The sequence below is a fragment of the Penicillium rubens genome, assembly GCF_028828025.1.
Source record: "Penicillium rubens strain IBT 27055 chromosome Unknown utg000003l_segment0_segment0, whole genome shotgun sequence".
Lineage (NCBI taxonomy): Eukaryota > Fungi > Ascomycota > Eurotiomycetes > Eurotiales > Aspergillaceae > Penicillium > Penicillium rubens.
In genome coordinates this window covers 2,969,937-2,996,262 of record NW_026890601.1, presented here as the reverse complement: position 1 = coordinate 2,996,262, position 26,326 = coordinate 2,969,937, and the positions used below count along the sequence as shown (strand labels likewise).

The window sequence follows — 26,326 nt, the reverse complement described above, 5'->3', positions numbered from 1 at the left end:
ATTACCGTTCTCAGATACTGCCAAGAATGTGAATCGCAGGTAGACCAACTATAAAAGGCATGGCGTCATGCAAAATAGAGTTCAAGATAGAATTGAAGAGAGTAAAGAGGGGAAACTGAGTTAGAGCATGTCTGTACTGTCTTTGGCACTTGGAGAAGCGCCTTCAAGCCAGCCTACTAACAAAATTACTAACCCACGAGGATCCGCTGCGATACGGACATCTGAGATGACATATATTGCAAGGCTTTATGTATGGGCTCTGAGGAGACACAGTACTGTATATATTATGACATGTATAGTAGATGTTGCCTTTTCGGCTTAGCCGCCGGGCGTTAATAAATTGTGTGTGTGTACTCTCTTTGTTATTTTGTCAAATTATATTTGCAGTGTCCTTTATCTGTTCTGCCTAATTAACTGAAGACAAGTACCTATTATTGGCAATATCCCAGTACGGTAATATAAAATCGAATAAAACTGATTTCGATCCCGTCGGACTACTAGATAAGAAGATAGGTGTCGGCGTGGGCCGTATTGCGAAATGTAGGGGTCCAATCAATGGTGTTCAACTCTCTGTATTGCTGTATCGGTTTTCCTAACAATTTATATGGGCCACCGATTACTAATCTAAAGTTACACAATTCATAGGATCAATGGATCCTCCGGTATGCCGGTATGCCAATGCATCTACTCCGACAATAGGCGGCAGCCTAGGCGATGAGGCTAATGATTCGATGAATGATGTAATCCAACCGCCACACCTACTGAGACCCAATCCTACGCGCTATGTCTCATACCTCTCTGTAAGTTTGTATATTGTATGGCAGCTGTCAATGCTGCACCGTATGATCCTCAGCGTTTAACCCGCCCTACACAACACCTGAATGGAGATTGCTTGTTCACCTTGAGCGTACCAAGATATCTATTCGTATTTAAATAATGGTGGGCACTGTGTCTGGTTTTTCTTCGGTAGGCCTGTTTGAGACCGATCTATTTTGCACTGTTTTGGCCGTCAAAGAAGACGTAGCATGATTGTAATGGTTTCCTGAATATTGCGCCCGGTCATAATTGCTACAGCCACGATGTAGCGTTAGATGGGATTGATCGCCAGTACATTTAAATATAATGATATCGTTTGAAATACCAGGGACCGCCGCGCACAGAACAGAGCACAAGCAGTTCCATGAAAAAATAGGCAGGTGATGACAAATATTTCACAGTAAGAATGTATCCATGTAGATACTGAGACGGACTTCTCCGCTATCCATTATCAGTTGATTGATCTCTTGGCATTGCGTGCTTGGTAGCCAAAGATGCCAGCTTTGCTTTCTCCAAGGAATTGGCGTGAACAATTTCGACTGGACTCTGGCCTTCCAAATAATGCTCATTTGTTCGTCTGGAAACACAAATTGTCGCGCGTGAACACATCCTTTGCATATAGTGTGAATGCAGATATTTCGCTTTGAAGGAAGTAGGAACATCAAAATTGTCGCGAACTGTGATGCGGGTTGGTCCTTCATAGATCTAACTCTCACGCACTGAGTGTCTCTGCTAGCACAGCAAACGCATTGCCAGGAGACGGAGCCAAGCATGTTTCTCTGATAAGATCAGCAAATGCCCCAGTCATAGGGCAAGCTATATCATATCTCACCTTATTGCTCTGCTGCACAAATATATATGTATGGTGAAAGGCAAGGTAGAGCACAAGAAGTCTTCCCTTATATATATTGCAGACTAAGCTGATCTGCGATCCTCCTTAGACCAACAGACTCGTTGTAATAGCGAAGGAATTCCTCGACATGTTGCCTATGCCAGCAAGCGAGCTTGTAAACGTTGAATTGAAGTTGGTAGGGGTGGGGCTATTAGGGAATAGATGTCGAATGGGTTATGTGAGGGCTTTTTCTGGTCGTTCGTCAACCTACATGTAACTGGGGTAGCGCGTGGCCATCTGTTGAAGTGGTTACGATATAGAATGAAAAATACTGCTTACCTGGTCTAAGATGCCACTGATTAGGAGCACTCTTCAGCATTCACGACATGAAACGTGATTAAACCTGATGACACCCAAGCTTAACCAGCCTCGACTCTCAAGGGTCTACCGGTACGTAGTTGTGGTCTTTGAATTAAGATAATCTAGACCGTTGGGTTTGACCGCACCCAACTTTAACCGCTCTAGGATTTATCTGCCCTCGGCATGTTGACCGCACAGTAATGCGATATGAGAATAGTTCAATTAATAAGAGCCATTACAGAAGCTATCCAGCGTCGAGAACAAGTTGGGATTCGACCAACGTCTATGCAGACTTATGATCAAATATCCTTTTCTTATCTTGCTAACCTGCTCAGTATCGAGAAATGGACTTCGAAGAGCGTACCTCAATGGCGATTAGTGCCTTTCAATAAATATGCCGAATCTCTGTCTTCTCCATTCAACTTGCTTGAATCAAAAAGAATTAACTTATACAAGGAGCTGCCAGTGTAGCGGGTTACAGTATGCGTCCTGACCTGCGCTGTCTCAACTGTTGAACAAGTGTGATTTTAAAGCGGACTTGTTGTCTTGTACTGTACCTGTTCTAAAAGCTCTTTTGTCTATACTGGACTTCACGTGGGCGCCAGTGCACCACCTGGCAGTGTATTTGATAATCACAATGCAAAAAGAGAAACGCACCTCATTCTTGTTGTTCAGTGCGTCTCGAAACCGGTGCAACAAGAACGCTCTTCGACAATCTTTTCGGCCCCACTGCCAAGACCTTAGCGCAGATCATTTATTAAGGTGACCGGACTAAATTGAGGATCTCTATAATGAATATTGTATAGCATTGTATTCCCCCTCGTTGAAATATTTCATATAATTTGGATACCGGGTAAAATTGATAGTTACTGTACTGCTGATCGGCTACCGCAGCAAATTTAAACTCGGTGTGGTGGTAACCTCAATAAATGATCTGCGCTAAGGTCTTGGCAGTGGGGCCGAAAAGATTGTCGAAGAGCGCTTTTTGTTGCACCGGTTTCGAGACGCACTGTAAAGAACCGTCACATTTCCGGTTTAATGTAAATACCTGAAGACACTAAATTTACAGACGGTTCTTTGCACCATCGAAATAAAGTGAGCATTAAACATTAGATACATACTTTGCAGGGCAAATAATTGATGAGTGGTAAGGAAACATGCTAGGGGCAAACAGAAATTGCGGGCCCAACTACAGTAGTCGAATTGCTTCTTGGGATCGCCTTAACGTATGTTCTTTGACAACCACGACTTGGACGACCTACCCCCGCTTTGCTGTCCAATCTGTGGCATGCTAGACAGTCTTATCACCTCTTTTCTGAGGCCAGTACTTTTCTCTCCATTATCTACTGTAGCTTCGTTCCCGCTCCCAGCGCACAATTCAGTCTCGAGCATAAATAATCCTCGGTCCCAGCCAGTCGTCACCATCATCGCACTTGATTGCCTTGAAGCCGCGCATAGTCCAGGATGCGTTCCTTCAACTGCCTTTTACTTATCGGGAATGTTGTGGCAGGCAGTTATTTGGCTATTATTGAGGACAATGACGGCGAGAACAACTGTAGAGTGTGGTCTCAGAATAACCACGGCTGTACAGGCTACTCAGCAACCTTTGCTAAGCTGAAAGGCAAAGATTGCTCGGGTGAGTATCCAATTCGAATCAAAGGCCCTCACGCTATTGTTAACACTCTTTAGGTTTCATTGGTGCCGGTTCCGACGATAAGTCGGTGAAAGTTGATATATGTGGCACTGAAAATGGAGAGCAGGTTGCCTGGGTGACAGTCAACAAAAACGGCACTGTGTCTTTCCTCAACCGACAGGGAGACACGTCTAGTTGTATGCTAGAAAACGGTCTTAAGGTGCCCAGTGGGTGTAGCATTGGTAATACAGGTTCCTCTCAGACGACCACGCCGATATCTACAGGCAGTCAGTCCTCGTTCTCAACTGCAATCGGCACGTCCACTTCTGGAACAGCCCGTGTAGATCAATCTCCAACACCGACATCCACGTCGACGCCTACGGACAGTCCATCTTTTATTTCAGACGGTAAATCGGCTACTGAGACGCTCCGTGCTGATCAATCTCCAACCCCGATATTCACGTCGACGCCTACAGACAGTCCATCTTTGGATTTAATTTCAGCCGGCAAATCGGCTACTGGGATATCCCTTGCAGATCACTCTCCAACTCTCACGCCTACCCCGGCATGCAAATGCTCTTGCGAATCTGCAGCCGTCTGATGTAGATAGAACTACTCTGCCAGTGCGAGCCGCAGGCTAGTTAATTAGAGCTTATCAGGTTTAGTACAGTATGCCGGAAAGTTTTCACATCATATCTTGCCTTATATAGTTGAAGCTACACGTGTGCATCATGCAGGAGGTGAATGAGCATTTCTTACATCTCGTTTTGTATTGAAGGATAACATAAAAAACCAATACTGTATATGGAGGGCAGCATAAACACAACGACGGCATAGAGGCCACGGCAGGCCTCGGCGAGGCTCCAAGTTCGCTTAGGAAGTGGTACACGATACATGTACATAGGAAGATATATATAGTAGCGGTAGGCTGCATATCGTTTCGACAGTTGGATTCTAAACCACAACCCACTAGGCTGGGTACGGATTCGTATTTTGGTCTAGTGGTTAAATCAACTGGTTATGAGCCCGGATTGCGCGACCTCTGAGCGCATAGGTTCGATCCTCACAGCTTGCGTTCTTAAGCACCCAGAGCCACCAGAAGACGGCCTAGGATTGGCCGCACAGCCAGGCAGCAGAGCTTTCATACGCGCCCCCAGCCAAGCGTTTATGGTTTACGGGGGAGAGTTGGATTCTAAACCACAACCCACTAGGCTGGGTACGGATTCGTATTTTGGTCTAGTGGTTAAATCAACTTGGGAGGGGACAGGGTAATGAAATAATCTACTACTACTTCTGTGCTTGACCAACTCCTTTGCCGTCCATTTCAAAATTCTATCAAGATATCTCAACTTATTCTTCCCAGCACAAATAGTGATTCCCTTGGCCAGTGTGCAGGCTTCCTTGTATTGTTCATTGTAATCCCCTCTGCTTGTGGAAATTTTGGCGCAGGATAAACCTTCAAGCTGAAATGTGTCGACGTACCAACAATACAAAATCTGAAGCAGATATTAAAAGGTGTTTGAGAAAGTGAGTTTCTGTTTCTGTTATGAAAGGCAATAGTTTTATTTTATCTCGCACTAGTTAGAACTTAATTCTGGTGGTAGATGGAGTGCAGGTAGATGAGCGCGAGGGCGAATTTATTGTGTCAACTTTGGATGCAATGCACCAGCTGCCAGCCTTTAATTCTTTATTGAGCAAGCAAGTTGATCAAGGCTCAAAGCAGGCCTTCAAATTGTCGTATTTGGAATTAGGATAGCTCAACTGATTATCGCTCTTGTCCAGAGCACCAGTGCCTCCAAGAGTACTCACAACCTGCAAGTTTAAAGTAAGTAAGATAATGAAATGCGAGTGGACTAAGAAACATACCGTGGTAATCAGACTCTCATCACCTTGCTTGTCACCACTAAGCTCCCACCACATACCACCACCAAGCCCCTTGGATTTGATGTACTCACCTTTTTTACGCGCAACCTCAGGGGTATCATAGCTGATGAACAAACGCGACCCCGAGCTATAGCAGTAGCTAGCAGCTTCCTGGTCCAAATTTGTGACCTTGCAGCCGGTCTGAGGCAGAGCTTTGTAGTCCCACACACCATCCCTCCAGCCACCAACACCAAGACCGTTATAAGGTTGGCCAGGGCCGCTGGTGCCAGTAAACGCCCGGCCGTACAGCGGCATACCTAGAACAATATTGGAAGAGGCCACTCCGTGCGAGGTGTAGTAATCGATTGCTTGGTCCGTATTGAAGGGAGTGCTGGCTGGGTTGCTGTTGGATGCAAACAGGTTGGCGCCATGGCCGGCAACAGTGTCCCAGCTTCCGGCGTAATCGTAGGCCATCAGGTTCCAGAAGTCCAGATACCGATCCATCTGGGCAAGGTGCTCTTTCAGGTAGTTGGCAGGGCCTATAAATTAGGTTAGCGTTGTTGAGGAGTTTGAACGAATGATACGGACCAGCAGGAGATGCAGCGGTGAGTAAGAAGTGATAGCCGCCTGTGTTGGCGTAGCTGTATACATCCAAGGCCTGAATATGTTTAGTTTTACAGACCCATAAATAAAAGAAGCATGAAAATACCTCACGAAGACGGCGTAGGGTATCAACAAATTGGTCCGCTTCGTTGTTATTTCCAGGATACTTCTGACATTAGCATCAAAAACCGTGAACGAGATGGAAAACTCACTTCAAAATCAACATCAATACCGTCGAAGCCCAAGTCCTTTAGCAACTCGACAGAACTGCCAGCAAACTTCTGGCGTCCCGCTTCAGTTTCAAAGGCCAGCCTGAGGTTGGAAGAGTACGTCCAGCCTCCAATCGACAGAAGAACCTTAAGTTTGCGATTTTTCTTTTTGAGTAGGAAAAGCTTTTTGATACAGCCATAGACATTGTTGCCGGTATCGGTCCAGGAATCAGTAGGGTAGTGCTTATCAGTGTCCGACCAAGGGTCCGACAGGATCACCTCACCAGAGGCTCGGACATTGGCAAATGCGTAGAGAACATGGGTTAGTTTCTCAGCTGGGATGTCCTGAGGTTGGAAGATGCCCTGACAGACTTTGTTGAGTTATTTGATTTTATGGTGGAATATGTGGTTGAAGGTCATACCCAGTTCACAAAGTATGCGACGGAACGATATCCGTTAACGCCACGAGTAGCAATGTCAGCCGCATTGACCTTGACCAAGGAGGGAATATAGGTAGCATTAGCCAGCCACGCCAGGCTCAATATTAAAAAAAGGATGAAGTGCATGGTGAAAGAGTGGCAAGGATGTATCTGATGGGATGGCCTGGCCCAACAAGCTTTGAGAAGAAGGTATTGTCGATGAGGAAAGGGATATACCTACTATTTGTAGATGGCAAATAGTCTTACTGACAGATCGTTGTGGCCCACAATATGACCACCAACCCCTAAATAAAAACAGGCATGACACTGAAGCGTAACAAGAAAAGGACAATATGCTGAAACTAACTGCGAGCGCAACTTTCCTTGGATTCTCCGGTGGAGATTGCTACAATGGTCTCGAATGGAAAAAATTGCAAAGGCGTCTGGATACATGTAACTGAGATCTATATATAGAGAAAATGACACGCAGTTTCTAGAAGCCCATCTTGACCTCTTGGCTGAGCCTCTATCAACACCCATCCCGCGCATTTCCAGGGCTTTAATAAACCTTGCAATGTTAATTTGCAGATATATTTGCGGTGGGGATGGCACAAAAAAATGACTTACGATCAAAAAGATAAGAAGGAACGGATAGCGGCATTGACACAGAGGTCGGTTACACCGCTTGGGATTAGAGGGTTGCAGTTGCTACCCGTGCTCAAGGTAACGTTGTTGACACCATCGGTAGAGACCATGACCGATTCCATGCTGTTCCCCAGAGTCGAGCACCCAGCCTCGTAACCTCCAACCAACCTCTTTCCCCGCGCCTGAACAGTCAGTTGTGGTGTAGTAAGTAACTGACCACAGAGCAGATGCGGTTAGTCCAAGGACGGAAGGGGTTTCAAGGCGCATAATTGAAATGTTTGATTGAAATATATGTTATGAAGACAGAGTTAGGAGTCAGGATAGTGTAGAGGACCACCGTATATCACTTTACAAGGCAGTATTGCGCCTTTGCAGGGTCAAGTATACAGTGTTAGTCTAGCTGATTCAACGAAGATGACACTAAGCTCTCTTTCACGTAACCACTCTTTCACATAACCACTCTTTAACCAACCATTCTTCAATCAACCACTACTCAATCAACCACTCTTCAATCAACCACTCTTTAACCAACCACTCTTTAACCAACCATTCTTCAATCAACCACTCTTCAATCAACCACTCTTCAATCAACCACTCTTCAATCAACCACATTTAAACCAATCACTCCCTCAGTCAACCACATTCAACTAACCAATTTCTCTTGAAAGGATGGATGGATGATTTTCATTTGCCCCTCACCTAAGTTTACAGAAACGGATACTGATGTTGTCCGCCCCATGCTGCCCCGTGATGGTATCCAATTCAATTGAAGGCCGTATAGAACGCTTTAGCTGGACATCGCGTTTTCTTTGATCTGTGCTTCTACTGTATATTTGTTGTTGATCTTGTATCTTATTTCCGTATTATCTTCCTCGACTATGGCCGCCGAAATAAGGATGCTTCCGAATATCAATATTCCGCCATACCGCAAAGCGAAAGCAACGTGAAAATGGAGTCTTTATCAAAATGAGTGAGTGACCCGCAAGAAAATGACACCGGATTGGTCTTCAGCCTTTACATTGTAAGCGCCTACTCAGGGATTGGTTCTTCGCACACATATAAGATAGTCGAGGTATGAAGTAAACGTATGCCGCCATTCATACTGTCCAAAATGCCATTGAAAGCGGTTGAGCAGCATCCGTCTGCAGATGATGCCTCAAGTATTTACAGTCGCTCACCGGAATCTCCGAAAGACATTTTGAGTTCCATGCCAATGATGCTTCCTCCTCGGCACGACCTACCAGAAATAAATTCTCTGGATCATCAGATTGCACTGGCCCGAGGTTCTACCATGGCATTGGAAACCACCCGAACGCGTCTGAAGTGCTCAAAGTCACGAAACCGCCTGTCACTTCAAGAGTTGAAGGAAGAAAGAATTTGTCAACGGGATCAACAGGAGAACGAGAATCAGTTTTATCGGTCTTGTTTTGAAAATCTTCTCAATTTGACAATGTCGATTATTGATGTTTCCCAAGAGTTGACGTTGCAGTATCACTTCGAGCCAGAGGCAAGACCGCTTGACAATGAACGGGTGTTTCAAGCAGTCCGCAAACTTCGTGTTGCTCTTGAGCAATCCAGAATTCGAGAAGCCCAGGCTGAGCAGATTTGGAAACGACAGTGGAAAGTCTCACGAATTAATCATACCACACGCTGGATCTGATCCGTGTACGGCTGTAATTAGGCATAGAATGTAATTCGCCATTAGATGATAGTGTTTTCAATCCAAGGAAAAAAAAAAGAATTTCCGACGGCTACGAAGCGTAAATATACGAAATTATTGATACGAAGATTCCGAGCATAATCTACGTTACTTAGCGTGATCGCTGGAATCGTGACTACGTTTACTGGATCCTCGTTTGAACCTTCCGACCTCACAATGCCTGCACTGCTCTGTTTAAAAACAATCCCATCACGTGGCATCCGCTTCCGATTTGGCGACGTTATCCCCAGGATCATCTCGGCCCTTTCAAAATCATAAATACTACCTTTTTGCTTTCTGGATTGTACAGCCAATTTCGCGGGGCTGGATCTCTATGAAGAACATGCAGAAGGTGCATTTCTGAGAGCGATTCCTTCATCTTGGCATTGAAGCAATCTCGACTCATTTCCTTCAGTGCCAGGTCGACAGGCTGTCCTCCCGGACTCAATAACATCATATGTTCAAGATATGCGGCACCGTCGTAGCTGTACGGATGAGCCAATTCGATGCTTCCAAGGTAAAGAGGTTTGTCCTATACAGCAGCTTCATGCCGAAACTGTTCCGCAAACTCTGGTACGGTGCATTTTGCAGGTACATTATATCCGTGCGAGATAGCGTAACTTTCAAAAGAGCACCCCGAGAACCGTGAATGCCCAGTACTTCACAATCTGCATTAACTGTCTGAAACAACTGACGCCGCAACCGTTTGAGGCAAGTGGTTGCATTTATAACATGGTGCCCTTTCCATGGTCACGGACATTGGGGCAAGCCTGATCTAGCTCTCCCCGGCTCAATGTTCCGCGTAGACACTTCAACGTGCAGTAATACCGGTGATACCCCCTCTCCCTCGAAGCTAGTGCTGGTGCCATATGGATTGACGTTGGCTGTCCCTGTCTGATATTGCGCCATATATGTGGGTCCCATCTCGGCGTATCAGGGTCAGATTGGTCCTCGTCTGCATCTCGTTGTGCGTCTATTGGCTGGCAACCACCAACACCGGGCTTGTTTCGCCTGGGACGCCGTTGTATCGGAGATTCGAAGTAACCCATTCGTCCTTGGTGGCCGATATTTGGAAGACGGTACCTCCTCAGATACTGCCCAAAATACCTGCCACTACCACTTCCCGTCTTGGCAATGAGTCGATTGCTTTTTGTCTCCAAGCTTGATGCCGAGGCCACAACTTGAGCGCCTGGAGAGTGAAGGCGAGGAATTCTCCCACGGTGGTAAAATGAAGACGATTTGGGCCATTTGATTGGGGGTTCCAGCCGGTGAAGTCCCCAACGTCTCCCTTTGGAACAGAGAGGTGGTACAGAAGCGTCCCGGAATTCTCCAATTCGCAGATAAATATCAGCTTCGCCGGTACTTAGCACCTCAATTTCCGTACCAGCACGAATAATGTAGTCATGTGGCTGCACAAGGAGTCCAGCAATCGCGCGACGGAACGGAAGTTTCGGGAACTCATCATCTTGTTGCTCAGCCACCTCATCAATATCCATATCCTCCAGCCCTTCATAGATGCGGCCCAGTATCACCTTATGCGGAGATTTGTACTATTTGATATCAGCTGCATCGCGATGGATCGATTCGGATGATTGGCTGGGGTTGTTGTAGACGCAGAATTGATCGGCACGAGGCCGGCTGCTTCGCGCCGGAGCCTAGGTTCTCCGGCCACCTTGGTTCGCTTTGTTCTCGGGCAGCTGGACGCGGTGAACGTCGTCGTGGCCGACCACGAATATCGATATTCTGCATTCGCTCCTCAAGTTCCCACTCGGGGCTCAGTGTATTGGAGTGGTTCTCAAAGCGTATCGATCCTCTCAACCCAAATGTCTGTCGCAGTCTTGGATCGCTGTAGAGTTCTTCGATAATTTTCGAAACATGGTCCTCCATGGTCTGGCGAAGAAAGCGATTAAGGTTTAGTTCCGAGCCAACAAGCTGCCCCCGGTGTCTCTCCAGTTTCTTCCAGGGTATGAAGAGAAGTGAAGAATTCATCAGCAACCGCTAAATGTCCTCTTGTTCTTTCGCGAAAGAGCCAGAGGCTTTGAGTCTTCTGGGGCGCGGTTTGTTGGTCGCGGTGGCGGGATCTCCACGCGTAGATCGTGTCTTATCCTGCTGAACTGCGAGACCATGGAAGAAGTGGTTGGGGACACCGTCAAGGGAAGCGGGAAGGTTGGTTTTGGATGTCTTCTCATTTTCCTCTGCTAAAAGGCGTCGTAGTTCGTCAATCTCAGTGGACATTTTGAATCACAAGCGTTGCGGATGGCAGTTGCAAGTTCGCAGAGGGTCATTCTTTACCTGCCGCGTCGCCCACGTGTTACATCACGTGACATGACAGACCTATCGCTGGCTTGAAACAAGATCTCACTCAGGAGACTTGTAAAGCAGGGGGTTGGTTGCTTGCCTCATATCAACACAACAATAGGTTCTTTCTTAAGATGCCTTGTACCTGTAAATTAAACATGTCTTCGCTTTGTTCTGTCAACCTTCGGACTGCCTCTGGAAGAAGGGCACGCCTTTGCATCAGCTCTGCTGGACGGGAGTGACATATCCGAATCTGAACTAATACCCTCTGCTGAAGATGGTGTAAGCGCTCATTCATTTGAACCAGTAAATTATTCAAAGTACTGCAAAGGAATTCGAGTTGCTGTGTACATTCCTTATCGCCTATGCAGCTAGCGAAAGCAACAGCAGCCTGAAGCATTTCAAGCAAGGATTCGCTATCTTGAACGATTCTGTGGACTGCCGCATGGCGTATATTGGACACTGTATGCCTTAGGCTGTGAAGCTTAGCCAATATCTGGTGAAAATCTTTCGAAGATGCGTATTTTCTATTTTGGTTCAAAAATGGGAAGAGTCTGTGCAGCTCCATTGACTCTGCACAAACCCACTCGGCCGACCGACACGCCTGGGGTAGCCAGCGTTGGATAAAGCGGAATCCACTTTGCTCCAACATTTTTTGCACTGCTTCTAGGACAAGGTGCTGAGCGCGGAAAGGCACCTTCTTAGGGACGCTCTCTCGAAACGTGGAAACACCCCCTAGTAACCCTTTAAAGACTGTCGGTATACTAATGTGGCGGGCCATGTAATGGGGGCCTTACCGTGATTGAGCCGTTCTTTCCTAGTCCGTGCCACCCCTCGTCGGGGAGTATGTATGGTATGATACATACTGATTGGCAAATTAGGGATACGAATTATGAAAAACCTCGAAGCGTAGCGACGACGAATATGTGGAACTTTTTGCGTATGAGGTGAATGGGAAAACGACTTATTTATCTCTACAATCTTATATCTCCAGGAGACGCAGCGGTTGATAGGACTTGCGGTTTACTTAGATTTACGTTTGCGATTTCTGTTGGTGTTGCAACAAGACGGAATGCAGATTTTCCGCAGGGCTTGGTGACAGATGAAGCAAAAAGTTGAGGAATCTAAATTCCATCTCATTTCGGTATTGGTGGTACGCTTGTAGTGCTGCACGATCGCGGACGAACGAACACACTTGACCGATTCCTAACCGACCAGGGCATTTTTAGAGGGCTCTGAAAGCAATATGTCACTCAACACCATCGTGTCTGGAGCAATGGTTCTACCTATATAAATCCAGATTTGGATAACAGGCCTGGGCCGCTTCTTTCTATCTCCTTGTTGCTGCAGTTCGACAACATCGGGTTTCTAAATGGCGCCGGTTGAAAGTCCTATAAAACAGGAGCAGCTGCGCAAGCGCCGCATAAAACAAGAACAGCTGCGCAAGCGCCGCAATAATCTTCTACGCCGTCACAATGATTTCTGGCGCTTGTATTCAATCAAAAGTTGGGTAGTTATGGAAATGCCGAACGGCCGCCTCTATACCTACTATTCTCACCCCGATGTCGCTGTCCCAACTAAACAGGAAATAGTAAGAATTTGCTTCTTTTTTTGGCCACTTGAACGTCTTGTCTCTAACTCATGTAGGCTCAACGTCCTCAGCCTGCGGTCCACAAATCTCCACCCGACTATGGCCCCCATGAGTCGGCCAATGAAGCAATACCGAAGCTGCCAGCGATTACTGTTTTGGGTCGTTGCAACGAACTATGGAGTACTTTGTCACACTACATAACAAGGTAGCCAACACCAAAATTTGTGAGGAAACTGAGGGGTGTTTGCAATTTTTGTACACAAGTAATCGCAAGCCTCATGAATGGAAAACGGAGCTTGAGAACACTTTCGTAGAGAAGAGTTTCTGCTGCATCTTTCTAAGTTGGCAGAAGGTTGGAAATATGGACGACCATAACACAGGTACAGTAGATTTCGAAAACGGATTCCCCTGTGGACACTGGCGCATTGTTTCTCGGCCTGTACCCGAAACTACCCTAATCTGTATTCGGCTAAAGCGAAACTAATTATGTCCTAAGAATAGAATGGCTATAAATTTCAGAACCGTTTCATTACATATTATATTGTATATTACATGAAACAGCTATACACTGCCCCTCTATGCCTAACATTCCATCATTTTGCAGCACCACCTTTTCAGTGGAATCATATGCACAATATGGCACCGAATCTACATATGTCAACGCTATGTTTTATTCGTGATATGATACAAAGTGATTCACTAACAACGTCTCAAATGGCTGACGCAGCTGAGTGTAGCGAAAAGACTATCAAAAATACTCGCAGAAACTCAGAACCGTTTCATTACATATTATATTGTATATTACATGAAACAGCTATACACTGCCCCTCTATGCCTAACATTCCATCATTTTGCAGCACCACCTTTTCAGTGGAATCATATGCACAATATGGCACCGAATCTACATATGTCAACGCTATGTTTTATTCGTGATATGATACAAAGTGATTCACTAACAACGTCTCAAATGGCTGACGCAGCTGAGTGTAGCGAAAAGACTATCAAAAATACTCGCAGAAACCTGCGACTGTTTGGACAAGTTCATGCCCCCTCAACTCGTATCGGTCGGAGACGAAGCATAACACCACCCATGTTAGAAGCGCTCTGTGACCATCTGCTGGAAAAACCAGGCTTGTACCTCGAAGAGATGGTTATCTTTCTATGGGATGAATTCCAGATGCTAGCGTCAACCTCTAGCATTAGGAGGGCTCTCGTATCCAAAGGGTGGTCTAAAAAGACTGCTCGGCAGAGTGCGAAAGAGCAGAACGCCGAGCTACGAGAAATATATCTTCATAACCTCTCCGATTTTGAGTCGTACCATCTTGTTTATGTTGATGAATCTGGATGCGATAAGCGCATTGGGTTCCGACGAACAGGTTGGTCACCACTCGGTGTAGCACCTCGGCAAGTGTCTCAGTTCCACCGTGACGAGCGCTATCAAATTTTGCCTGCGTATGCCCAAGATGGTATTTTGATGAGTCGAGTCTTTCGCGGCTCGACGGATGCCGCTGTGTTTGAAGACTTCGTTGATGAGCTCCTTCGTCATTGCGGGAGATGGCCAGAGCCGAAGTCTGTTCTGGTCATGGATAATGCATCGTTTCACCACTCCGAGCGGATTTCGCAGATGTGTGCTAATGCGGGAGTTAAATTGGTGTATTTGCCTCCGTACTCGCCAGACCTAAACCCGATTGAAGAGTTTTTTGCTGAACTCAAAGGCTTTATACGACGCGATTGGTGCTACTACGCAGAAGATCCAGACCGAGAATTCGCGTCCTTTCTCGAACGGTGTATCAATCAGGTTGGGGCAAAGAAAAACAGTGCTAGGGGCCATTTTCGGCACGCAGGCCTTAGTGTTGAGAATTCAGATGATTGAAATCCTCCTTCGGAGGACACCATACAGTAACATGAAGCGATCGATCCTACATTCAAACCCTTCCTTCTCATTATCATAAACTGCCTTTGGCCGCCCGTGCGGACCAGTACGGTGCCACATAGACCAACAACGTAAGCCACGTGACCCGTAATGAGCGTTTTGGATCTCAGAAGTCCTCTGTGGTTCCATTACGTAGCGATTTCTTCACTAAGCAGCCTCTGTGGCAAAAGCTAGCTATTCAGACGAATTAGCGACTCTATTAGGTATCACTAGAATTTTTATGGGATATTCCGCAAGCCGGATAGAGCCGTATAAAGTATCCCCTTCTCCCAGGCCCTTCTTTTATAAAGGGATTAGAAAATAGAGGAAAGAGAAAAAACAAGAATGATTGAGTGTTACATACAAAATCCAATAAAGGAAACCCGCCCTGATGCATGTGCTAGGGCAAGTACATTACCGTTTATCTTGAAATGACTAGGTCGAGACTCTATAGGAAGCCACAGAACCCTTTTACCATTCAATGCTATCCACTGGCCGTGCTCAATAGAGATGCTTGGAGCCGCGTGAGATGGATGGCGCGTAGAGGAGAAGGCCACTGAATCAACCCAATCTGAGTGGCCTTCGAGGGTCTGGGTGAGCGCGCCCGTCGCTGGGTCCCAGAGCCGCACTGTCTTATCCACAGAGCCGGACGCTAGCAGGCGGCCGTCGGGCGAGAAGGCCACTGATCTAACCCAATCTGAATGGCCTTCGAGGGTCTGGGTGAGCGCGCCCGTCACTGGGTCCCAGAGCCGCACTGTCTTATCCACAGAGCCGGACGCTAGCAGGCGGCCGTCGGGCGAGAAGGCCACTGAATCAACCCAATCTGAATGGCCTTCGAGGGTCTGGGTGAGCGCGCCCGTCGCTGGGTCCCAGAGCCGCACTGTCTTATCCACAGAGCCGGACGCTAGCAGGCGGCCGTCGGGCGAGAAGGCCCCTGATCTAACCCAATCTGAATGGCCTTCGAGGGTCTGGGTGAGCGCGCCCGTCGCTGGGTCCCAGAGCCGCACTGTCTTATCCATAGAGCCGGACGCTAGCAGGCGGCCGTCGGGCGAGAAGGCCACTGATCTAACCCCACCTGAATGGCCTTCGAGGGTCTGGGTGAGCGCGCCCGTCGCTGGGTCCCAGAGCCGCACTGTCTTATCCCAAGAGCCGGACGCTAACAGGCGGCCGTCGGGCGAGAAGGCCACTGAACCAACCCCATCTGAATGGCCTTCGAGGGTCTGGGTAAGCGCGCCCGTCGCTGGGTCCCAGAGCCGCACTGTCTTATCCACAGAGCCGGACGCTAGCAGGCGGCCGTCGGGTGAGAAGGCCACTGATCTAACCCCATCTGAATGGCCTTCGAGGGTCTGGGTGAGCGCGCCCGTCGCTGGGTCCCAGAGCCGCACTGTCTTATCCCAAGAGCCGGACGCTAACAGGCGGCCGTCGGGCGAGAAGGCCACTGAATCAACCCCATCTGAATGGCCTTCGAGGGTCTGGGTGAGCGTGCTCCATCCTTCCTCAACTTGTGGTAACTGACATATCCAAGTGGGAAGAGACCGTTTGAACTCTCTATGTATTATCCCCGTTCGGGGTGCAAATACAAGTCCTGCGCAATAAACTTGAAGGGGGGCCTGGTCAACTATCTGGCGATTTTTCAGAATAAAGCGCTTTGCATCGTGAACGAAATCTGAAATAAGAGACGAGTCGTTACCCTAAATCTGTCAGTGCATATCATCTATGATTATCTTCGGAACTTACCGATATGGCCGTTTGGAGCAGATCAAGAATACCTGATACTGCTGACGTAAGGCGCAGTAGGCTCATTGCTTCCACCCAGTGCAAAAAGTGCACCTGGAGAAATCGATAAACATTGTGCATCATGCTAGGCAAGTCCGTGCATTGTACCAGATGATGCGCCCAGTATCGGCAGACGTATTTCAGTTCGGGAGGTATATAATACTGAATCGAATCATTGCTGATTTCACTCCTTTGCGTGCCTTCGCTTGACAGTTTGCAGATGTTTTTCTCTAGGCTGCTCTGCATGATCTGAAGGCATCGTTCTGTAAGACGCTGGTTTGTATATTTCTCATCGATCCAGAATTTGGTTTTGTCTTTGTGGTGATCTAAAAGAAAATCTCGGAATGACAGATGGAGAAGCCTGACTGGTGTGTCGAAATTGTTTGGTACACTGAGCACTGAGTGGAGTTGGTCTAATCGACATTTGACATCATCTGACTCTCTGCCTATTAGGTGGCTAAGAGAGTTGATCGAGAGCGGAGTGGCAAGAATAATGATCACTCCGACTATCCCCTTGAACTCGTCAAGTAATTGCTGTGACTCTGTTTCATTCTGGCCAGTGAGAAGCTGTTTTAGCACGGGAACATAGGTGCTGTCCATCTTAGACACATAGGTTGATCGGTCTGTCAATATCGCCTCAAGTCGCTTTTGAGGGTTCCATTTTACATCACTGATAAAACGACATATGGTAGCAGCTGCAATGAATAAAGGGACGGCCCTATCAACCAATATCTTGGTAGCTACGGCTCCCGGCCAGTCTGGTGGAAATGAGCGCCTCTGTTTTAGGCGTAGGAACTGATCCTCAAAATACAAGGATATGTCATGCTCTACCACTGGCTTTTCGATCTCATGGAGGACCAAATCCTGGTGGGCATCGGTGATCCCTTCGAAGCCCAGCCTGATCGGCAACTCAGGTCTGCTTGTCAATAAAAACCGTAGTTGCACAGAAGTTGACTTTCGAACTTGTGGCAAGAGCCGGAGAATAATCCCTATATCATCTTCTGAATCGCATTCATCTAGAGCATCAATCACGATCACTCTTCTTATGGTCCCTTCGCGTTGCTCAATATCAAACAGTGGATCCAGTAGAAGCTTTTCAAATTGTTCTCTCAACACCTTTTCCGAAATATTAGGGTCGTCGTCCAATGCCTTTTGAACTCGAGGCAGCATTTGAGGTATTCTGTTGACCATTTGCTCGGTCAATGTTGGGAAAAGCTTTTTTGCTGTTCCTCTGTCCTCTTCACCTCTCCGAAAGAAGAAGCTGGCCCCGAGAAGCTGCTGCTCTTGAAGACGGCTTGCAACCGTTTGGGAGATTGTTGATTTCCCTGTCCCTGCCATGCCGTTCAACCAAAATATGCATTTTCCGTGTGGCGATTTTGCCCACTCTTCAATTTCACGAAGCAGGTCAATCCGGGTCCCCGGGAGACATTCACTATGTTGGTTGCCGTAGGAGTCGAATGCTGCTTGTTTTGCAATCTGTAATCTGCTAAGGTCCATCTTTTTGTGTATCGAGTTGGTCAATCTCCTAGATCAGCGTCAGAGTTGGCCTTTGATATCAATAATCAAGAGATCGGATTTCGGTCCGGACCCTACGTTTGATCAACCTGCAAGGACAAAGCAAATGATGTTTTGTACGACTCAAGCTCCATGATAGCAAAATCTACCTCCGACCGTGCCAGTGGCCATTTTAAGGCTCGAAGGCCCCATTTCCTCATCTGCTTTTGCGTCGTTTCCGGATTGATTCTCTCTTTCAAATTTGTAAGTGCTGAGGAGCATTTGGCAATATTGTCGACCAGGTCTTGCGTAGCAGTAAGTTTGTTGCCATCAGATCCACGGATCAGCTCATCGAGAGAGTGAAGGACTTGTGAAAGGGCGGCGACCTTCTCTTGGAAACGCTGAATATCCTGCTTCGCGCTCTTGACGTTATTGAGATATTTTCCACATATTTGTAAGATAACTCCGGTTAATTGGATAACTGCGATAACACTTGCTGCACCCGAAAGTGGATCCATGGTTAACGAGCCTTCCACGGTATTAATGACATCAAAAGTAAAAGCTAAGATGTCGCGAAGGATGGTAGACAAAAATGGAGCTTACGCCCCTCAAAGAGGGGCAGGCATCAAAGTGAGGCTAAGAGCAAAAGTGGACCCTGATTGGCGCTTGTCCGATCGGTCAAGCCACGCAACTACCACAAGGGGTCGTTCGTTTCTGTCCAAGTGGAAACTCTTGCAACCATTGGCTGCGCCCGGCACAACTGGGTTCGAAGTGGCATCAATAGAATGTTACGAATAAGGCACACTTGGGAGAGTGAGAAGATCGGTCGGGGGGCCTGCGAGTGTGTATTGGGGATTGATGATTTGCAGAGACCCGCTATCAGCTTCCATGGAATTCCATTGAATCCTCGTTTTCATTGTGTAATTTACGAGCAATATAATACCATACTCAGGCATTTTACGTATCCATCAATTTAATGCGGCCCGCTCAATGATTTATCTGCGCCAATGCAGCCGATTTCGAGAACGACTATACCGCTCAGGGTTCAGATGTAAAACAGACCAGGTCAGAAGGGAGGCCTAGATGCATGGTGGGGAATTATTGCTGATCGAGGTATTCAGCCATCGACAGCAGCCGCCGATGGTAGAAACAACCTCAACAATGAGCCCACACAACATGAACGCCCCGAGATTGTCATATCCAATCAATAAATCAGCAACAAATATTGCTGGTGGAATACTACGGTACTACATCCTCAATACTCCAACGCATTTTTCGAGTCAATACGAATAACCCTGACTCGATATCTTCCGCAAGTGGTTGCTGATCGTTTCAAGCATTACCGTAATGACCAACATCAAAAAAGTGATGCGCTAAGGCGATTCCATCATTGTTGCAGGCCCTTTGATATCCGTCACATTAGCCATTCCCGTACATATGGTTGCATCCGTTTTCTTGTTTTGAATGTTAAAAAATAATTCTAGTCGGTTTACGTGACTTAACAAGCGTCAAGACATTCAGCAGCTACACCTAGCCTCTGGCGCAAATGATTTTGAACCGTTCTCAACCAGACAGGAGCAATGAACATTGACATTGGACGTCGTACACTTTCAGTCTGAGGCATGAGCAGCAGAAGATGAGCGGGAAGGAAAAACGCCAAATAACCGCACCCATTCCCACACACTCGTCTACACCAAGTCGAGAACAGGCAATGCTTTTTTCACATTCTCAACCCAATCACGAATATTTTCTACGAAACTCCGAGCAATTCCGGGTTTAATCCCTTTGCTGACGAAAAATTCCGGATTCTGATCCTTATAAATGTGCTCAAGCTCAAAGCCATCGGACAGGGTTATATCGCACGCTTGTCGAAATGCAGCTTTGAGAGTATCATCAGATACATTCGATGCAAGCCACTCACTATATTCTTTGACGGCCACGTCCTTAAGGCCGGGAATCTTCAACGAGCTCACGTGTTTTGGCCCGGCTGCCTCAACAGCTGAAGCCGTTGTCGCCACCCCAGGGTGAACATTGATGTGGATCGGCGAATGCGACATTTGACTTCTAAGTATATTACCGCCATTACGCTTATTTTTTTCCTCTCTCTGCTGATCTTCCATGAAGAGCTCCTCTCGGATTTCATCTGGGACGTCCTTGTGCGTCTCTAGGACACCACCTTTCTCCGCATAGGTGACCAGACGTCTGAGTGTTTGCGTACGGAGTCGATAATGCTTCTTTCCCTTCGGGTCTAGCCAGCAATAAGGGCCCAAGTGGCATGCCGCTGAATCGCATTTCATCAAATCATAAACACGGCGCCAAATAGATTGCTGTCCGCATGCGTTTTCTTCGGCATCCAGCTGGGCATCGCGATCGCCAAGCATCCTCCTTGTGACGGAGGATTTCCCTCTCTTTTCACCATTTCGTCCGGTGGGTGGGGAATCGCAGTCTTCTATATAATTGAAACAGACTCTCAAAGTCAATCTTTTTCCACGGCAGAAATGACTCGACCACATCCTGAGTTGTTTTTCAATAGGGGCCCAAACTATTTCAGTTTTGTTGAAGCGCTTGTTCAGATCACGCTGGGTACGGTCGCTGTTTGACACGATGATTGCCGTGTCATCGACCCTGACCCTTTTGTTACGGGAGACTTTCTCTTGGAGAACAGTGTGTAGCTTTTCTTCCAGGAATAACTTCCAGTAGGCGCCTGGAGCCAAAGCAATATCTTCTTCCGTGTCTTTTACGACCGTTTTGTTGTTGAGGGTAACTCGCCATTCTATGAAATAGTGGATGCAGTTTGGAGGATCCTCGTCGTAGGCTTTGTCCGACTGCCATTCGGATTCCTGTAGGAGAGGTAGAGTACTGGGCCGAGGTTGGCTTGCGGAGCTGGGGTTATCGTCGAATGGGATGGACCGGGAAGGACTGCAGTTCGAAGATGTAGCAGATAGGCTTCGGAAGTATCCCGGGGTAGGGGGCGAATATTGTGAATCCTGTTCCCATGGTTCGTGTTCTTGGGCCTGAGAGATGTAATCATCATGGTAGGGGCTGCCGTTCATATCTACGCACGATCAAAGCTCTGGAGGTCTGTCAGTATGAGTGGGCCGTGCCAGTTTTCGCAAGAAGTCCAATGACGAACGAAAGTTGAGATAGGGGTCGAGTGCCATAGGGAACATAAACGAGAAACAGCTTAGCCTACCAAGGTTAGTGTTCTACGGGGTCTTTGTCATGTATGTTGATGTAGACGACAACAGCTACTGTATGTAGAAAAGTTAAGAAAGCGAGTGGGCATGGATGAGACCAGATCGCCAGATCGCCGTTGCCATGGCGATTGACTTCCTAGAATATTCCATGGACGAGTACGGTAATTAACAATGACTCATTTGACACATAATCTCAATACGTTATATACTACGATACGGCTAAGCAGGGGTAAATTTTGAGTTAGCCTTATATGGATTAGCGTGGTTTCGGGTACGGGCCGAGAAACAATGCGTTAGTGTCCACAGGGGAATCCGTTTTCGAAATCTACTGTAGCATGCGTAGGACGTGCATCTTGAGTGTGGTCTGCTCGCCAGTGTACATGTAGCCAAAGACCGTATTTCGGGTACATTTTCAAACCCTCACTTATTGACAAAGTTGCTGTAATAGACTTTATAGACCCAGCCTAGGACAGTAGCCTTTAGAACTAATCGTAAGGATTAGTTGGTGAATTACACTAAAACAAGTTAACATCTTTCACTGGTACTGCTTTTGACATGTGGCAATCCCCCACGCAGCTCAATTCAACCTGTTATAGTATTGCTAGTAGAAGTGCCAAACACAAGGTAAGGTATCCGGGGATTTGAGACTATTTTGGGGAGGTCATCATTAGTGCAGTCAAGAAACTGAGAGCACTCCAAGCCGACAGCGGCTGAGACTGAGAGCGGTTAGAATTGAGAGCGGTTGGAATTGAGAGCGGTTAGAATTGAGAGCGGTTGGAATTGAGAGCGGTTAGAATTGAGAGCGGTCCAAACTATTGTAATTCGGGCTACTGGAACCAGGCTGGCGACGGGCTCCCGAAAGGAAGTTTTATAGTCAAGAACGTTCCCAGACATGCAGTAAAGTCGGAAGGCGACCTGCATGCATGGCATCTGTGAAAAGTAAATTTTATTAAAAGCCACCAGCACCCACCGGGGCTACTGTAATCCCAGGTTCATTTTTGTTTGTCTTAGTGAGAAGATATGACACGTCCCGAATACAAATCCTTGGGAAAGAGGAATTGCCCGCCACGTCACCAGCATATGAAAAAGTCCATCGAGGGACCTCTCAGAACCTTACGTCTTCCTCAGCTTTGTAGGCTAGGGGGGGATATATCTTCGGTGCTGATTGTGAGGCAAGAGTCACCCTGGAATAAGTATCGACCAGCCCTGTTATGCGACATCGCAGGGGAAGTTATCATAGCAACCCATCGTTCCAATCCATCTCAATTGCGAGCTGTACGAGAGTATCCCAAAGCGGATGCTGAAAGACTAATTCAACGATTTGGTTGTCTCGATCATGCCAACATCCTCTCATCTCGAGACTGCTATATAGATGCAAACTCTGTGTATTTTTTCGTTGAGGATCTCCCGCTCACTTTGTGGAATGTGGTTTCTTCTCCAGATATATATCCCACGGAATTAGAACTGGCTGCAATAATGTCACAGGTAAGTCTTATCGTCTCCATTTTCGTCGATAAACTAACAGACAAGATTCTCGACGGCCTATGCTATCTCAGTAGCTTTGGACTCACGCATCAGTCACTGTCGTGTGGTGGAATACTGCTCGGCACAAATGGCAGAGTAAAGATTGGTTAGTCCTTGGCTCGTTCGAGTGAGTGCGCCGCTGACATTTCTCACAGCCTGCTTGGATCAATGCTCAGAATGCTCACCGACTGAGACCTACACAATATACGCCAATACTATTCCTAGAATTACTATGGCGCTTATGCAAAAGCACGAGAAGGATGTCGGAATTGCCGGAGTTAACGATTTAAATCAGTGGCCGGTCGACTCGGATGCTTTCGGATTCTTATCAGCAGCCTCGACGGAACCCATTGAATCATTGAGAAAGGTGAAGTAGACAGGAAGTGTGGCGTCGTATTTACTGGATATTACTAAAATAATTATAGCACCCCCTTGTCGCTGCGAGAAACCAACCCACTGAGGACCTCGTCATGCTTGCACGAGCTGTTTTGTGCGCCTGGGTTTCTAAGAGTAGGCGTGACGTAGCGCCGCAAGTCTCGACAAAGTTTGGTCAAGGGTCCTGAGTCCTGCTATATGAGGTATGTATTAGTTGGGGTAAATAGAGGTGGATCATACTTCACGAGGTTCTGCATGATATGTCGAAAACTAGGAATACATGGTTGAGACAGGGTAAGGTACCCAGAAAATCATGTGACCACTGGTACCGTGTATACCATACAACAGTGCATATTACATTAGCCATCATTGTACGCATAGATAGTTGGAATTGCGGTCCGTGTCTTTTTTGTTAGTTAGAAAATCGTTGATGTGGACAGCCAAGCGGCCATGAATACGTTTATATACATTGTGTAGAGCCGGTAGCGATATTGTAAGTGCAGATTAACTATGGTCATTCTCCATGTATTGGGCTTGGGGCTCATCATGATTGTTTGGAATGTTCCAGCCTTTTCAGGGATTATCACATGAGACTCGCAGTTCACTACCTAGGAAGCCTAGAGCAATCCCACTATATCGTACGAAAATGCTTTACACGATATTTGTACGGCATGGATGGATGATTTCATTTGCCCTAGTACGGCCTACCTACGCCACTGCCCACGATAGAATCGTCCTCTTCGTTATTGTGGTTGGCTCATCTATGCTTTCTACACATTTTCTTGCTACTAATCTTGTACTGGCCTTCACTTAGTACATCTTTTTATATACCTAAGCCATCTCAAAGGTAAACAAGTGGAACCGAACTATTAATGATCTCTGTGCCCAGGTTACCAAATGGTCACTCGTCAAAGCTAATGCGATCTGTGGCGCCGTCGATGTTGAGTGTGGTATCGATTAGATTGGTGGATGGCAGGCGCTAATAACTTTGATAAGATGATTCAGTAAACGAGCCTGATGAGACATACCACGGCTTGCATCAGAGAGCTCCCATCTCTGGGACCGACTATGAGAAGTGCCTAACGAAGGTGGCTTCATTTCTATTAGCCCAAGCGCCCCGGCTCGCAATATCCTCAGAGTCACTGACACTTCTTTTATACTCAGCAGAGCGAATTACAAGACCGAATGTCTAGAGTAATTAGGTTATCCATCAGTCCCAGTAGCTTAACAAAAGCCACTAACCAGAGAAAAAATGACCACGAAGATGAACCAAATGACTGGTTTCAGGAAAGGCAGCATGAGCGCTTTGCTTTATGGTATGAGAACAAAAGGCGTATCCAAATTCCAGAATCGACATTTCTTCTAGAGCTATACTTGTAGCTGACGAGGTAAAATACCCGCTGCAGTGATTTCGGGATACGTACAACGATACCAGAGGGCTTTATCAGTTCGTGGTCCTCAATATTCAACGAGATCTGCTATTCCGGTAGATATCCCCCAAACGAGTCCAACTAATATTTTCAAACAGAAAAGCGAGATACAACCCATCAGAAAGTAACACCCTCAATTAAGCAGCGGGATTTCCTCTTTGCTTTGAGCCTACGCCTAGATAGCGATAGTTTGTAGCATGCTTTGAGGGCATCAACTCTCACGAGAACCATCCGCCGAGAAATAAGGGCTTGAATAAACTTAGATATCGACAAGCCATGTCAAAGCAGTGCCCCACCTTTTATATACTTTGGGCCTTATGAAAACCCGGAAAATGGCGATTCATTAAGTTTTCAGCGTACTTCAAGTAATATGAAGATAGATTTGCATATACTAGATCAAATGCGCCAGATAGGCAGAGATTTGAGCACTAATGGATTGGGGCTGCATCTAGAACCAAGTGTAGTTGATTTTCACTCGTGTGGATTATTTGACATTAATGTAAAGGCTTCAGTGGTTGTCCTGCCCCAAATTTTCGATGAATCCACCTGCACCGAATACATTTATAAGGGCGAAGGCTAAATGACGGGGTGGTTAGTACAAGGTGTAATTTGAGGGGTCACGTCACCCGCTATGTTAGGCCTTACTGAATAGTGTTCTTGATTCGGGCGCCCACAAACTACATAGTTTTATTGAATGGCAGACACGGATTCAGTTTCCGAACAAATGGCAGTGTACCCTTTGGCAGTGTAACACTAAAAGCCCGGCAGAACTATTCATCGACCCCATACGGTTCGAAAAATGCGGATACCACAATAGGCTTATTTAGTCTGCGTTTCTTCCTAGCAAAGGCTGACTTTTCAACTACCACAATTTGTCCTGGAATGTCCAAACTCGTTAGCATAAGGCTATCACCCAAGAAATGCTAGAAAGCAATGCTGGGTTCAGAACCCCAGGATTTTATACCAAAAGCGTTGGTCTATCATGGTCTGTTTGGCTAGATTTGAAAGAGCATGGTTGCTGAGATCTTTTTATAGCCAATCACAGCGAACTTTGTCTAATACTGTCACAACGTCTGATGTTAAGGCTCCAAAAGCTACAAGCTTTCTGCAATCGATTACGCTATACCCTTCGAGCCCAACCCAAAGTTGGACCTCGCCGCTTCGATCACTTCCACCGGAGACAGACATAGACACTCCTACCCTCACATATCCTGGCACTCACACCACTACCAGTGAAAAGGAAAACGGTATAATCGAATATTTCAAGGTTGACGATGAGCTAGGGGGCAGCGGACTAATAGTTGAAGAGCAGAGCTCTCGCACGTTACTGCCTTTCAGTTTAGGTGAAGATGAGTTCGCGAAAGCAGCCAACGGCGGCGCGAGATTATCACAATATACAGTGTCCTCAGTTGGTTCCGACCATGATTTTACAGGAAGCTCTGAATTTGTCGTTTATGTTCCCTCAGACCAAGCCACTTTGCACCAGCCGGCTGAAGTTACTTCAATGAAGTCTTCATCTTCAACAGGAGACTTCCAAAGCCTTTCTGGCCAAACTTCAGTGGGTTTCTCCAATAGAGTTACACTTCCGGGAACTTTAGGTGCTGTGTCTCGGTCGAAACAAAAGGAAATCGGTAGTTATGTGACCGGGAA

The 26,326-nt window shown here is 46.8% G+C and overlaps 12 protein-coding genes across 12 annotated transcripts; 5 read left to right on the top strand and 7 right to left on the bottom strand.

Annotated features, from left to right (window-relative positions):
* Window positions 1–3,472: 3,472 nt before the first annotated feature.
* N7525_007352 (uncharacterized protein) lies at window positions 3,473–4,242 on the top strand (the record flags this gene model as incomplete). Its single annotated transcript, XM_061214020.1, has 2 exons — window positions 3,473–3,644; window positions 3,698–4,242. The coding sequence occupies 2 exons, from the start codon at window positions 3,473–3,475 to the stop codon at window positions 4,240–4,242; spliced, it is 717 nt and encodes a 238-aa protein (XP_061068451.1).
* Window positions 4,243–5,348: 1,106 nt separating this feature from the next.
* N7525_007351 (glycoside hydrolase family 18 protein) lies at window positions 5,349–6,882 on the bottom strand (the record flags this gene model as incomplete). The annotated part of the gene is made up of 6 exons (XM_061214019.1): window positions 5,349–5,453; window positions 5,508–6,043; window positions 6,093–6,162; window positions 6,214–6,273; window positions 6,320–6,679; window positions 6,739–6,882. 6 exons carry the CDS (start codon window positions 6,880–6,882, stop codon window positions 5,349–5,351), a joined length of 1,275 nt encoding a protein of 424 aa, XP_061068450.1.
* A 471-nt stretch (window positions 6,883–7,353) lies between these two features.
* Window positions 7,354–7,536, top strand: N7525_007350 (uncharacterized protein; the record flags this gene model as incomplete). Its single annotated transcript, XM_061214018.1, has 1 exon — window positions 7,354–7,536. One exon carries the CDS (start codon window positions 7,354–7,356, stop codon window positions 7,534–7,536), a length of 183 nt encoding a protein of 60 aa, XP_061068449.1.
* A 955-nt stretch (window positions 7,537–8,491) lies between these two features.
* On the top strand, window positions 8,492–9,040 carry N7525_007349 (uncharacterized protein; the record flags this gene model as incomplete). Its single annotated transcript, XM_061214017.1, has 1 exon — window positions 8,492–9,040. One exon carries the CDS (start codon window positions 8,492–8,494, stop codon window positions 9,038–9,040), a length of 549 nt encoding a protein of 182 aa, XP_061068448.1.
* Window positions 9,041–9,532: 492 nt separating this feature from the next.
* N7525_007348 (uncharacterized protein) lies at window positions 9,533–9,804 on the bottom strand (the record flags this gene model as incomplete). Its single annotated transcript, XM_061214016.1, is given in 2 exon segments — window positions 9,533–9,760; window positions 9,775–9,804. 2 exon segments carry the CDS (start codon window positions 9,802–9,804, stop codon window positions 9,533–9,535), a joined length of 258 nt encoding a protein of 85 aa, XP_061068447.1.
* On the bottom strand, window positions 9,805–10,966 carry N7525_007347 (uncharacterized protein; the record flags this gene model as incomplete). Its single annotated transcript, XM_061214015.1, has 2 exons — window positions 9,805–10,629; window positions 10,715–10,966. 2 exons carry the CDS (start codon window positions 10,964–10,966, stop codon window positions 9,805–9,807), a joined length of 1,077 nt encoding a protein of 358 aa, XP_061068446.1.
* A 111-nt stretch (window positions 10,967–11,077) lies between these two features.
* On the bottom strand, window positions 11,078–11,314 carry N7525_007346 (uncharacterized protein; the record flags this gene model as incomplete). Its single annotated transcript, XM_061214014.1, has 1 exon — window positions 11,078–11,314. One exon carries the CDS (start codon window positions 11,312–11,314, stop codon window positions 11,078–11,080), a length of 237 nt encoding a protein of 78 aa, XP_061068445.1.
* A 1,435-nt stretch (window positions 11,315–12,749) lies between these two features.
* Window positions 12,750–13,177, top strand: N7525_007345 (uncharacterized protein; the record flags this gene model as incomplete). Its single annotated transcript, XM_061214013.1, has 2 exons — window positions 12,750–12,968; window positions 13,025–13,177. The coding sequence occupies 2 exons, from the start codon at window positions 12,750–12,752 to the stop codon at window positions 13,175–13,177; spliced, it is 372 nt and encodes a 123-aa protein (XP_061068444.1).
* A 2,059-nt stretch (window positions 13,178–15,236) lies between these two features.
* Window positions 15,237–18,153, bottom strand: N7525_007344 (WD40 repeat domain-containing protein; the record flags this gene model as incomplete). The annotated part of the gene is made up of 2 exons (XM_061214012.1): window positions 15,237–16,391; window positions 16,618–18,153. 2 exons carry the CDS (start codon window positions 18,151–18,153, stop codon window positions 15,237–15,239), a joined length of 2,691 nt encoding a protein of 896 aa, XP_061068443.1.
* Window positions 18,154–18,245: 92 nt separating this feature from the next.
* On the bottom strand, window positions 18,246–18,668 carry N7525_007343 (uncharacterized protein; the record flags this gene model as incomplete). Its single annotated transcript, XM_061214011.1, has 1 exon — window positions 18,246–18,668. The coding sequence occupies one exon, from the start codon at window positions 18,666–18,668 to the stop codon at window positions 18,246–18,248; it is 423 nt and encodes a 140-aa protein (XP_061068442.1).
* A 1,170-nt stretch (window positions 18,669–19,838) lies between these two features.
* N7525_007342 (uncharacterized protein) lies at window positions 19,839–21,203 on the bottom strand (the record flags this gene model as incomplete). Its single annotated transcript, XM_061214010.1, has 1 exon — window positions 19,839–21,203. The coding sequence occupies one exon, from the start codon at window positions 21,201–21,203 to the stop codon at window positions 19,839–19,841; it is 1,365 nt and encodes a 454-aa protein (XP_061068441.1).
* Window positions 21,204–22,367: 1,164 nt separating this feature from the next.
* Window positions 22,368–23,434, top strand: N7525_007341 (uncharacterized protein; the record flags this gene model as incomplete). The annotated part of the gene is made up of 4 exons (XM_061214009.1): window positions 22,368–22,832; window positions 22,878–22,977; window positions 23,027–23,238; window positions 23,297–23,434. 4 exons carry the CDS (start codon window positions 22,368–22,370, stop codon window positions 23,432–23,434), a joined length of 915 nt encoding a protein of 304 aa, XP_061068440.1.
* Between the last annotated feature and the right edge of the window lie 2,892 nt (window positions 23,435–26,326).